Here is a 12,807-nt window from a genome sequence, read left to right as displayed (position 1 = left end):
CCTCAAGATCTCCTTCGGATAATCTGATTTTTGGATAAGTGGTATTTGGATAATTGAGGTCTCTCTGTATATCATATCAGTTGCATGCATGACACTGATCTTTTGCTATAAATTCTGTGTCTTATGATCCTACTCCACAGCTATGTGATGAACGAGCAGCACTCTGAAAGCAAGTACTTCCAAATAAACCTGTTGAATGATAACCTGGCATTGAGAGTGTTTTAATTTTGTCCACCCAACACCAACCCTTACAGTTTTACATCACAGCTACCAACAAGTAAACTAATGTAGCCATAATTCTTTGTTGTAATTCATGGAATTGGGTGTGAACTGTGCAGACAGGCCACTCTGGGGACAATTACACACTGCCAAAGGTTAAAGGGTACCCATGAGAGTTAGAGAAAGAAAGACAAGTGTTTACACTTTGATTTTGACACAATAATGATTTTTTGCTATCCCCAATGAGACCCAGAAGAGTTTTAGAATCCTAAAGTTCAGAAACCGGTCCTTTGGCCCAAACTGGTCCATGCTGACCAAAATGCCCATCTGCTCTAGCCCCATTTCCCTGCAGTTGGCCCATATCCTTCTAAACTTTCCTACCCATGTTTTGTCCAAATGACCTTTAATTGTTATTAATATATCTGCCTCAACCACTTCCGCTGGCAGGTCAATCCACATGCATACCACCCTCTGTGTAGAAAAGTTGTCCTCAGGTTTCCTTTTATTCTTTCCCCTCTAAAACTTAAACTAATGTCCTCTAGTTCTCGAGTCACCAAAACTGGGAATAAGACTGAGTGCATTCACCCCATCCATGCTTCTCTTCATCTTATACATTTCTATAAGATTCCCACTACCCCCAGTCTCCTACACTCTAAAGAAAAAATTTCTAGTTTGTCCAGCCTCTCGCTATAACTCAAACCATTGAGTCCAGGCAATACCTTTGTAAATTTCCTTTGCATGCTTTCCAGTTTAATAACATTCTTTTCTTAGCAAGGTGACCACAACTGCAGTGAAGTTTGGCCTCATCAACATCTGTACAACAGCCCAACCTCTATTCTCAATGCCTGACTGAAGGTCAGTGCGCCAAAAGCCTTCTTCACTGCCCTGTCTACCTGTGACTTCACTTTCAGAGACCCATGTTCCTGGACTCCAAGGTCCCTCTGTTCCACTACACTACTGAAGGCCCTACTATTCACCATGGAACTCCTACCTTGATTTGACTTCCCAAAATGCAAGACCTCACACTTATCTATATTAAGCTCCATTTGCCATTTCCCCAGCTGATCAACGTCCTGCTGCAATTTCTGATAACCTTTCTCACTGTCCACGATACCGCCCATTTTAGCATCATCTGCCAAATTACTAATCATGCCTTGTACGTTCTCAACCAAATCATTAATACAGATAACAAACAGTAATGGGCCCAGCACCAACCCCTGAGGAACTCACTAGTTAGAGGCCTCCAGTCTGAAAAACATCCTTGCATTATTACCCTCTGCTTCTTCCCATCAAGCCAATTGTGTATCCAGTTTGTCAGCTCCCCCAAATTCCATGTGATTTAACTTTCCAATGCAGCCTACCATGTAGAACCTTATCAAAAGGCCTTACTGAAATCCATACAGACAATGTCTACTGGCCTACCCAGTCACTTCATCAAAGAACTCAAGAACAAATTTGTGAGGCATGATCTCCCACGCACAAAGCCATGCTGACTACTCCTAATCAAACCCTGTCTTTCCAAATACATTTTTATCTTATCTCTCAGATTTTCTCAAGTAACCCATCTACCACAGATGTTAGACTTACTGGTCTGCCATTCCCAGGTTTTTCTTTGTAACCCTTCTTGAATAAAGGGCACAACATTCGCTACTCTCCAGTCTTCCAGACCTCATCCATGGCTATTGATGATGCAAAAATATCATCCAGGGCCCCTGCAATTTCTTCTCTAGCCGCTTGCAGTGTTCTTGGATATATCTGGTCAGGACCAGGAAATTTATCCACCTTCATACAGTCTAACATGTCCAACACCTCCTCTACTATAATATGGACTGTCCCCAAGATATGACCACCAACCTCCCCAAGTTCACAATCTTCATGTCTTTCTCCAAGGCAAACACAGTAGACAAAATATTTGAGTTGATTGAAGAAAGGCAACAGTACAATCAAAATGAGAAACACATTACCCCTTTTCAAGGACATTTTGGACAAATAGACACCGGTTTTATTTATGCAAGAATTGGGTGTTAAATTAGATTCGCTGTCAAACATTTAGGAAATTAAGTTCAATTACAATTCTGGAATACATAAATGTCATTTCTAACCTTATTTAGGTTTAGATAAAAATTATTTACCAAATGAAATACTTGTAACACAGGATTGTGACATAATTAGTCCTTGCGTAATCAATGTTTCGGGCGTAAGCCCTGATGAAGGGCTTAAGCCCGAAACGTCAGTTCTCCTGATCCTTGAATGCTACTTGACCTGCTGTGCTTTTCCAGCAATAAACTCCCGACTCTGATCTCCAGCATCTGCAGTCCTCACTTTCTCCTTGCGTAAACCAGCATAACATGGAACTATTGCCACTGACTACCATCCTACCTCATGGTCCTTCACATCAATAACTGCAATAAATATGATTGGCCATAAATGACACCTCTCCAGTTACTTTAATAATAGGTCAATTTTAATGCAGAGGATTGATTAATTTATTCTAAAAATATACTAACTTAAAAGCAGTTCCTTGTAATTCTCCCAATAAGAACTCTTTTTCAAGGCTGCCTGTTTTTAGATAAAATCTGATGTCTATATTCGCAGGCCAGAAACTCTAGATCACTTTTTGAAAACTGTCTCATCACAAGTGAGGCACTTCTGACCAATCACTTCCTCCACTAGAGACGCTGACAGCAATTAAATAATGGCTTTACCTTTTTGATGGAAGTATTTCCGATAATAGTAAGCTCCAAGGTCCACATGCTCCACAATGTACCTCTTCACCTTTTCACAATGTACTGCCAAGTTTTCTTTTGATATCTCTAGCACAGCAACTCCTGCATTTGTGCAGTGAGAGCTCAGGGAAAATTCAGATGTAGTTTCAAATCCACTCAGTGATCCAGAATTCGTTCGTGATAGACTTATCTTACGCTCTCCTTCTCCACCAATCTCATTCCTGAAGTATGAACAGCTCAGCACAAGTTCATTGCTTTTCTCATCCCCGTAGTCTACATTGAGATTTTCTTTTGAATTCAGGTCCTCTGTACTACCTGAAGGAGAGCTGAAGCTGATTGAATGGGCCAGTGGACCAGCAGCCAGTGAGGCAGCAGCAGCCGCAGATGCACCTGTCGTGGTGTTCCTCCTCTTAATGACATTGTGCCTGGTTGTCACAGCTTCATTCAAGTCAAAGAGCACACTCTGCACATCATAATGAGCAAAGCACTTTTGACAAGTCCAACCCTTCACACTGTCTTCTGATTTGCTGTCCTCAAAGTCTGCTGATTTGCCTAGCTCACTTTCACCTTTGGCATTGCGCAATTTGCGAAAAATAGAAGAATCCCCCGTCTCAGATTTCGATCGTCGCTTAAGTGGTTTCTCCCTTTCTTTATGGAGTGGCCTTGGGCTCCCTCTATGTGAAAAGAAACCATCCACAAAGTCAGATTTGGTGCTTTCAATGTTTGAACCATAGGCTTTACTGGCCTCTGCCTTCAGTAATTCACTCAGTTGTTCTGGCGCTGGACTTCGCTGATCAGACTGTTCATTTCTATAACCCTTTAGCAAATCAAAAAAACTGTCCCCTGACATTCCATGTTTGTCAATGGAAGAAGTGCTGCCATATTCACGGTGAAGTGCAGTTCCCATTTTATGGCTCAATGCTCCATACTCCTCAGCTCCATCGACATCCAGCTCACTGATGGTAATGTCACTATTACTGCGCTGCCTTATTCTGCGAAGGCCTTTTGCAGGAGACTGAAGGTAACCATCTGGTGTAAGAAACCTAGAATCCAAGTTCTCCATCTCTTGGGCCTTGGGTTGTAGGTAGTCACTGTGTATCCTCCTTGATGCCAAGGACTCCAGAGAATTTTGATTACTTTGGCTCATCCGGCTGTTTGGGCTACCAGAGTGGAGAGACATGATTGTGCCATCTGGGCTTCCTGCAGACTCCTGATCACTTGTTCTACAAGACTCTTTAGCCATGTCTTTTCTGGGAGGCCAGTCAGCAATCCTTGCTCGAACACCCATTTTAGGCACACCTGGCATTGCACCAACATGGTGAGCACTTTCACTTCGTGGTGGCGGCCCTGTTATACTAGATGAACCAAATGTGCCATTTGGTGTTCGGAAACGACGTGCATAGAAGTCATCAGAACGTGCACCAATAGTTAGTTCAGGCCCAATCGAAGTGGCACCAATACCCACTTTTTCAGTCTGGGATCGTTTTAGACTGGTCATGCTCCACACTGGTTTCTCCCAACAGCTTCTATTAAATGTGCAACCATCTCTTTTGAAAGAAAGAATCTCCTTGAGGATAACCTCCAAGCAACTCAATTTGAAGGATTATGTTGTTTACAAATATCTGTCACTCTGTAGTATCTTTTCACATATGTTCATCTTGGCATTATTTTTAATTGGGGCTACTGTCGAACGATCCACACATCATCACAAAGTAGATTTTAGATGATATAATCACAATTGCCAAGGCTTAAATGTAACCTAAAAAAAGAGAACAAAAAAAAAGAAACCGTTATTTTGTATTTACTAAATGTTTTGAAACCTTTAACCTATAAGCAAAATACTACAGATGCTGGAAATCCGATAATTTATTTTTAAATGATAGCATTTCTGAGATTTTGGAAATGACGACAAAACGTCTGAGAACAAATTCACCAGCTCAGCGAGCAAACTTAGAACTAAAAAGCATATCTCTCAGCAAAGGAGCTGCTATTTTGGGTTAATGATCGTAGATTGGAACTTGAACAAAATATATTTATATAAAAGTTGCTGTTCCTGATGAAGGGCTTATGCCCAAAACAGCAACTTCCTGTTCCTCGGATGCTGCCTGACTTGCTGTGCTTTTCCAGTGCCACACTTTTTGACTCTAACCCTCCAGCATCTGCAGTTCTACTTTCTCCTATATAAGTAGCTATTTAAATGATCATAAAATATATTGTGGTCCACTTTTCCACTGATGTCCTCAACTAATTCTCTGATTGAAAAAAGGAAGCAACTTTTATTTTATAGCAGGTGAACAGCATTAGAATTGAAGATTTAGGTGAACTCAGTAAAGCCAAGGAGATATGCAGCAAGGAATGGGGGGAGAAAAAAAAGTGAATATTGTAAAATGTAACACAATTGGAACCCAGGAGGGGGATTTACAAAATGAACACTGCAGAAGATAACATCGCTTCATTCTGTAGTAAGTTACATGCAGCATGTATACGGAGAGGAAAATGCAAACATCACTGGTTCCTCCTGACATTAAAGATCACCAACATGCCATAGAATTGCCACATTTCTATTTAGGTACTTTTAGTCTTTAATCATCCAAGTGCTTGATATTTCAGGAACAATCTTTTGCCCATTTGAAATGTTAAGGGGTTAATTTGCTCTGCTGATCTTCAAGAAATTGGATGTCCCGGGAGTAGGCTGTTATGTTTCTCTATCTTGCAGGTAGAATGAAAAAAAATTACATTGATTCTGAATAGTAGGAGATGGCAGTAAGAACATTGCAGTGAAGATTATAACTACACCCTGCAGTTTAAAAAAAAAGATTTACACCAGATCTTGCCTTTAAGGTTTGATCTAAATCACATATTACATTGTTTCTGAAAATAATCAAATGACCACGTGTCTTGAGTGACAAATGACTATGGTGGAGTTGCTGGGGTTGTCTTCTGGGCATTCCTGCTGGTGATGTAAAGGGAAGACTGTTCCCTTGTTCAGAGAAGTCTCTTGACACGGCTCTGCGAAGAGTGTTAAGGGCTCCTCCAAAAGCTCATACTTGCTTAATAAATTTTGGCTGTTTACAGAAATTGACGTATTGCAGTTGCATCACACATACACTTGGATACACAGACACGCACATATACACCCACACACTTCCTGACTCACACAGGCATCCTCTCAGAGACTTAGACCACTCTGCACTCATGCACACACATATGCACTCTCTCTGACAGACACTCACAACCCCCCACCCCAGTCACATGCACACACTCCCACATGCATCCCCTCACAGACTTAAGACACTCTACACTCACAACCCCCAACCCAGACACACACACACAGCCACGTGCGCACACATATTTTGTGGGGTGAATTTGTACTTGCAAAGTTACATTGTTCTTTGCTCAAAAACTGCATGAATTCACGTAAAACTCTGATCTTACTTTTTAGATGAGAATCAATCTAAACATCACGGCACTGATAGAGAACACAGGGGGCTAACACCTTCAACATTCTTCAACATACTGTCTAGCTAACACCAATTGTTACAGCTAACTAGAGAATGCAGCTTTTTAAAAATGTTTTTTTGATTTACATATGAAAGAAGTGAAACTATCATGGTATTTGAACAGATGAAAGACTCAACAGACAATCAAGGTATTTTTCAAATATAATTTCAGTTACATCACACTAGATTTTTGCTATAAATTCTGTGCCTTACAATTGTGTCCTCCACAATCACCAGATGAAGGAGCAGCACTCCGAAACTAGTGTGCTTCCAATTAAACCTGTTGGACTATCACCTGGTGTTGTGTGATTTTTAAACTTTGTACACCCCAGTCCAACACCGGCATCTCCAAATCATGACTTCTATCGACACCACTAACTGTCAGCTTAAAGTGGAGAGGATCTCCAAGAAGATCGCACATATTGACACAGACATCAAGTTTCTACAGAAATTCAGGCAAGCAGGAAAGATCCCAAAAGGATTACGGATCACGAACCCACTCAAGTCGACCTACAACACAGACTACGCAGAGAAACTTTACCACCGCACCTCTCACAAACTCCTCAATCAACTCGTGCACCAACTCTACATCAGGCGACGCAACCTTGAAATTCAGATGAAGTTCACACTCTCAACCTGCGCTCAGGATACAGCAGTACAATTACGCAACATTGCCAAACAGACAAGGCGACAAAACTATACCATGTACATGCAAACCAAGAACAAAAAAAACTGGAGAAACTTGGCATTCTCACCATTAATAGCAAAGCCCACCCTGGCACCACAGTGGACAGCATCATCACTGCGGGAAGTCCATTATCATCTTATCGGACCACACCCTTTGACCGGAAGAGATTGAAGTCCTAAGCAGGGATCTCAACTTCTGCCCCACCACCAAAATGGACCCGTTGGTTCTTGCAGCAGACACGGAAGAGTTAATCAGACGAATGAGATTCCAGGAATCCTTTAAAGATGCCAGTGATCCCAATGAGCCCACTGATAAACTAGAACAGTCATCACAAGGATCTGTAGAGGAGCGACCAAAGGTGTCAACTTGGACTCCACTGGAGGGTCGCTGTCCTGGGCTTGACATGTATGCTCAAACCGTCAGCAAATATATAAATGCCAGATTCATCAGCCGTAGAGCAAAACCTCACCCATTCACAATGCAATGCCATCCAGGCTCTCAAAACCAATCACAACATTGTCATCAAATCAGCAGATAAAGAAGGAGCCATTGTCACTCAGAATAGAACAGATTACTGCAAGGAAGTGTACCGATAACTGAACAACCAGGAACACTATAGGCAACTACCAGCTGATCTGACCAAAGAACACACCCGTGAATTAAACACATTGAAGGACTAGATCCAAAGTCCTGAACAGAGTTCCCTACGTAGCCTCATCCCACGTACTTCTTATGTAGGTGACTTCTATTGCCTTCCAAAGGTACACAAAGCCAACACACCAGGACGTCCCATTGTATCGGGCAATGGGACCCTGTATGGCAATCTCTTGGGCTATGTTGAAGGCATCTTGAAACCTATTGTACAGGGGATCCCCAGCTTCTGTTGTGACACTATGGATTTCTTACAGAAACTCAGCACCCACGGACCAGTCGAACCGGGAACATTCCTCATCACAACAGATGTTTCCGCACTCTACACCTGCATCCCCTACAATGATGGCATCGTGGCAACAGCCTCAGTACTCAACATCAACAACTGCCAATCTCTAAACACCATCCTACAACTCATCCACTTTATCCTCGATCACAACGTCTTCACCTTTGACAACCAGTTCTTCATCCAGATACATGGAACAATAGGGACCAACTTTGCACCCCAATATGCCAACATCTTTATGCACAGGTTCGAACAAGACTTCTCTACGCAGGATCTCCAACCAACATTATACATGAGGTACATTGATGACATTTTCTTCCTCTGGACCCATGGCGAGGAGTCACTGGTAAAACTACACAGTGACATCAACAAGTTTCATCCCACCATCAAACTCACCATGGACTACACTCTGCTATCTGTCTCATTCTTGGAGACATGCATCTCCAAGGATGGACACCTCAGCACCACACTCTACTACAAACCCACAGTCAACCTCACTTTTCCAGCTTACACCCAAAACATATTAAAACAGCCATCCCCTATGGACAAGCCCTACGCGTACACTGGATCTGCTCAGATGATGGGCACCTGGATACTCAGGGATGCCCTCACAAGAACAGGGTACGATGTTCAACTCATCGACCACCAGTTCCAACGTGCCACACTAAGGAACCGTAATGACTTCCTCAGGAGACAGACACGCATTGCAACCAACAGGATACCCTTCATTGTTCAGTATTTCCCAGGAGCTGAAAAACTACTCCATGTTCTTCGTGACCTACAACACATTATCAATGAGGATGAACATCTCGCCAAGACATTCCCCACATCTCCACTGCTCGCCTTTAAAAAATTGCCAAACCTCAAACAAATCAATCATTGCTTGTAGCAAGTTGCCCGGCTCTCAGGACAACTCCGTCACGGTAAGCGCTGCAAGACGTGTCAGAGTGTGGACATGGATACTACCATTACACGTGGGGATACCTCCCACCTTGTACATGGCAGGTACTCATGTGACTCAGCCAACGTTGTCTATCTTATACGTTGCAGGCAAGGATGCCCTGAGGCATGGTACATTGGGGAAACCGAACAAAGGCTACAGCAATGGATGAATGGGCACCGCAAGACAATCAACAGACAGGAGGGTTCCCTCCCAGGTGGGGAACACTTCAGCGGTCCAGGACATTCGACCTCGGACCTTCAGGTGACGATCCTCCAAGGCAGACTTCAGGACAGGCAGCAGCGAAAAGTGGCCGAGCAGAGGCTATAGCTAAGTTCCATACTCATAGGGAAGGCCTCAACTGGGACCTTGGGTTCATGTCACATTACAGGTGACCACCATTGCACCACACACACACGACTTGGATCACAATACACTCATGCACACACATATACACACTCTCTTACAGACACTCACGACCTCCCACCCCACACCCCACACCCCACACGCACCCCCTCCGACTTAAGGCACTCTACACTCACTACACACACACACACACACACACACACACACACACACACACACACACACATACACACACTCTCTCACAACCCCCAACCCAGACAGACAGACACACACAGACAGACACAAAGACCCACATGAACACATATTTTGTGGGGTGAATTTGTACTTGCAAAGTTACATTGTTTTTTGCTCAAAAACTGCATGAATTCATGTAAAACTCGGTTATCTCACTTTTTAGATTAGAATCAATCTAAACATCATGGCATTGAGAGAACAGAGGCTAACACCTTCAACATATTGTCAAGCTAACATCAATTGTTACAGCTAACCAGAGAACGCAACTTTTACAAAAAGGTTTTGAGATTTACACATGAAAGTAGTGAAGGTATCATGGAATTTGAACAGATGAAAGACTGAACAGACAATCAAGGTATTCTTCAATGTATAATTTCAGTTAAATCACACTGTAAATTTTTGTTATAAATTCTGTGCCTTACAATCGTGTCCTCCACAACCACCTGATGGAGGAGCGGCGCTCCGAAACTAGTGTGCTTCCAATTAAACCCGTTGAACTATAACCTGGCGTGTGATTTTTAACTTTGAACATCTCAGTCCAACATCGGCATCTCCAAATCAAGAAAAAGAACCTAATACATATATAAAATAGCCTACTATTTACAATAAATGATGATTAATTACTGACTTGTTCTCTGTTTAACATATTGAGGAAGGTTCATACTCGGGTTTGAATTTCTGTATTCCAAGAATCACAATTACCCACTTCAATCTAACCATTCTCGACGCTAGTCATCCCGTATGCATGTATTTTTCAGCGGGTATCACTAATTAGAAACCGAGAATGGTGATTAATTGTATTTTCTATGCTGTAAGCCAAAGATAAGATACTAACTGAAATACCACGAACCTAGATTGGATCACTCCATTCAGAACAGGAATCAAAGCCGGTTGTGTTAATCCCTTGCATAGTTTAGAACACAACATCTTTGCACTCCACCATCTGAGGAAGCCAAAATAGCATGACTTAAATTAAAAGAGCGCCGTTAGTGGACTGATATTCTATGGTTGCCAGCACATAAATATGCGTGAAACAAAAAGCAGGAAACTAAAAAGTTAGTGCTGTAATATGCAAAAATATTTTTATGGACAGGTGAAATTTGTAAGTCATTTCTACTGCACAACAAGCCACATACAAAGAACATTTCCTTCCCAACACTGATCAATATACGTCCAAACAAGGAATTTGAGCAGTTTGATATGATAGCCAAATCCCAGCAGTACTGGTTAGTTTTTGGTACTGGTGGAAGGAATGTGAAATGGTTAAATAAAGGCATAAAATATTGATTTGAGCAAAATTCTTTTCTCCGTTGTGAACTAGTACCAATATTTTAAATTAACCACTGACAAAGTGATGACAAACCTTTTGTACAGGTAAACAAACTCACATGATCATTTGTCAGCATTGGGAGCAACAATTAAAAACTGATCCACTTGAAATATGGTTGCTGACAACATACTGCACACTACCTAATTCCTTAGTTAATACTGATTAACTGCCTATCCTTACACTAATTTCCGGTCAGGCTTTAGTCAGACTAAACAAACTAAAGGTAGATCACCTGACAACCCTGTTGTTATGGTTTCTGAACAAAATAAGCTGGTTTTGATTCTTTGAATTGCTAATCATGCCAAAGCGCAGGTAAAAATGCAGTCTTAATTTCAATTGCAATGAATTTTTAAGTTTATAAAATTGAAAACTTATTTGATTCCTTCATTTTCTATATCTACTTTCATACTGCAACACTTTGGATCACAGTTCTATCCAAGTTAAGCACCACTATTTATCTGCAATTAATTCCACTCTGAACTTGAGCTGGCAAATTCAGATAATGTTGCAATTTCCTACTTTTTCCAAGATGAGTTGCAGCACTTTGGCAGAGACAAACAGAGACCAACAACAGCTCCTCTCACCTTACAGAGTCATATAGATGTACAGCACGGAAACAGACCCTTCAGTCCAACTTGTCCATGTTGACCAGATATCCCAACGCAATCTAGTCCCACCTGCCAGCGCCCGGCCCAAATCTCTCCAAACCCCTCATTCATATAGCCATCCAGATGCCTTTCAAATGTTGCAATTGTACCAGCCTCCACCACTGCCTGGCAGCTCATTCCATACACATACCACCTTGTACGTGAAACAATTGCCCTGTAGGTCTCTTTTATATCTATCCTCTCTCACCCTAAACCTATGCCCCCTAGTTCTGAACTCCCCCATCCCAGGGAAAATACTTAGTCTATTTATCCTATCCATGCCCCTCATGATTTTGTAACCTTCTATAAGGCCACCCCTCAGCTTCCGAGGCTCCAGGGAAAACAGCCACAGTCTATGCAACCTCTCCCGATAGCTCAAATCCTCCAACCCTGGCAGCATCCTTGTGAAACTTGAAATGGTTCAGAAAAGATTTACAATACCCTTCCAAGTTTCACAATACCCTTTTGATAGGGAGACCAGAATTGCATGCAATATTCCAACAGAGGCCTAACCAATGTCCTGAAAAAACCAGAACATGACCTCCCAACTTCTGTACTCAATACTCTGACCACTAAAGGAAAGCATACCAAACACCCTTTTCACTATCCTATCTACCTGCGGCTCCACTTTCAAGGAGCTATGAACCTGCACTCCAAGGTCTCTTTGTTCAGCAACACTCCCTAGGGCCTTACCTTTAAGTGTTCAAGCCCTGCTAAGACTTACCTCCCCAAAATGCTGCACCTTGCATTTATCTGAATTAAATTAAATTAAATTAAACTTCATCTGGCACTCCTCATCTGATCAAGATCCCATTGTAATCAGAGATAGCCTTCTTTGATGTCCACTACTCCTCTAATTTTGGTGTCATCTATACCTCTTATGCTCACAACTAAATCATTTATTTAAATGATGCAAAATAACAGACCCCGCACCAATCCTTGTGGCACTCCATTGGTCACAGGCCTCCAGTCTGAAAAACAACCCTCCACCACCACCACCACCACCCTCTGTCTTCTACCTTTGAGCCAGTTCTGTATCCAAATGGCTAGTTCTCCCTGTATTCCATGGGATCTAACCTTGCTAACCAGTCTCCTATGGGGAACCTTGTCGAACAACTTACTGAAGTCCATATAGATCACATCTGCCCTCATCAATCCTCTTTGATACTTCTTCAAAAAACTCAATCAAGTTTGTGAGACATGATTTCCCATGCACAGAG

General features: G+C 42.1%; 1 protein-coding gene across 9 annotated transcripts in view; it reads right to left on the bottom strand.

Moving 5' to 3' along the window:
* The window catches only part of sipa1l1 (signal-induced proliferation-associated 1 like 1), a 374,611-nt gene that overhangs the window by 149,596 nt on the left and 212,208 nt on the right, over nt 1-12,807 (bottom strand). For all 9 annotated transcript variants that reach the window (XM_072569220.1, XM_072569229.1, XM_072569226.1 and 6 more), the window contains one exon: nt 2,925-4,704. In XM_072569220.1, coding sequence (XP_072425321.1) covers nt 2,925-4,443 — 1,519 coding nt within the window. In that variant the 5' untranslated portion in view covers nt 4,444-4,704. The remainder of the gene's footprint in view (nt 1-2,924; nt 4,705-12,807) is intronic.

The sequence above is a fragment of the Chiloscyllium punctatum genome, chromosome 4 (genome assembly GCF_047496795.1).
Source record: "Chiloscyllium punctatum isolate Juve2018m chromosome 4, sChiPun1.3, whole genome shotgun sequence".
Lineage (NCBI taxonomy): Eukaryota > Metazoa > Chordata > Chondrichthyes > Orectolobiformes > Hemiscylliidae > Chiloscyllium > Chiloscyllium punctatum.
This window is presented reverse-complemented; position numbering and strand designations above follow the sequence as displayed.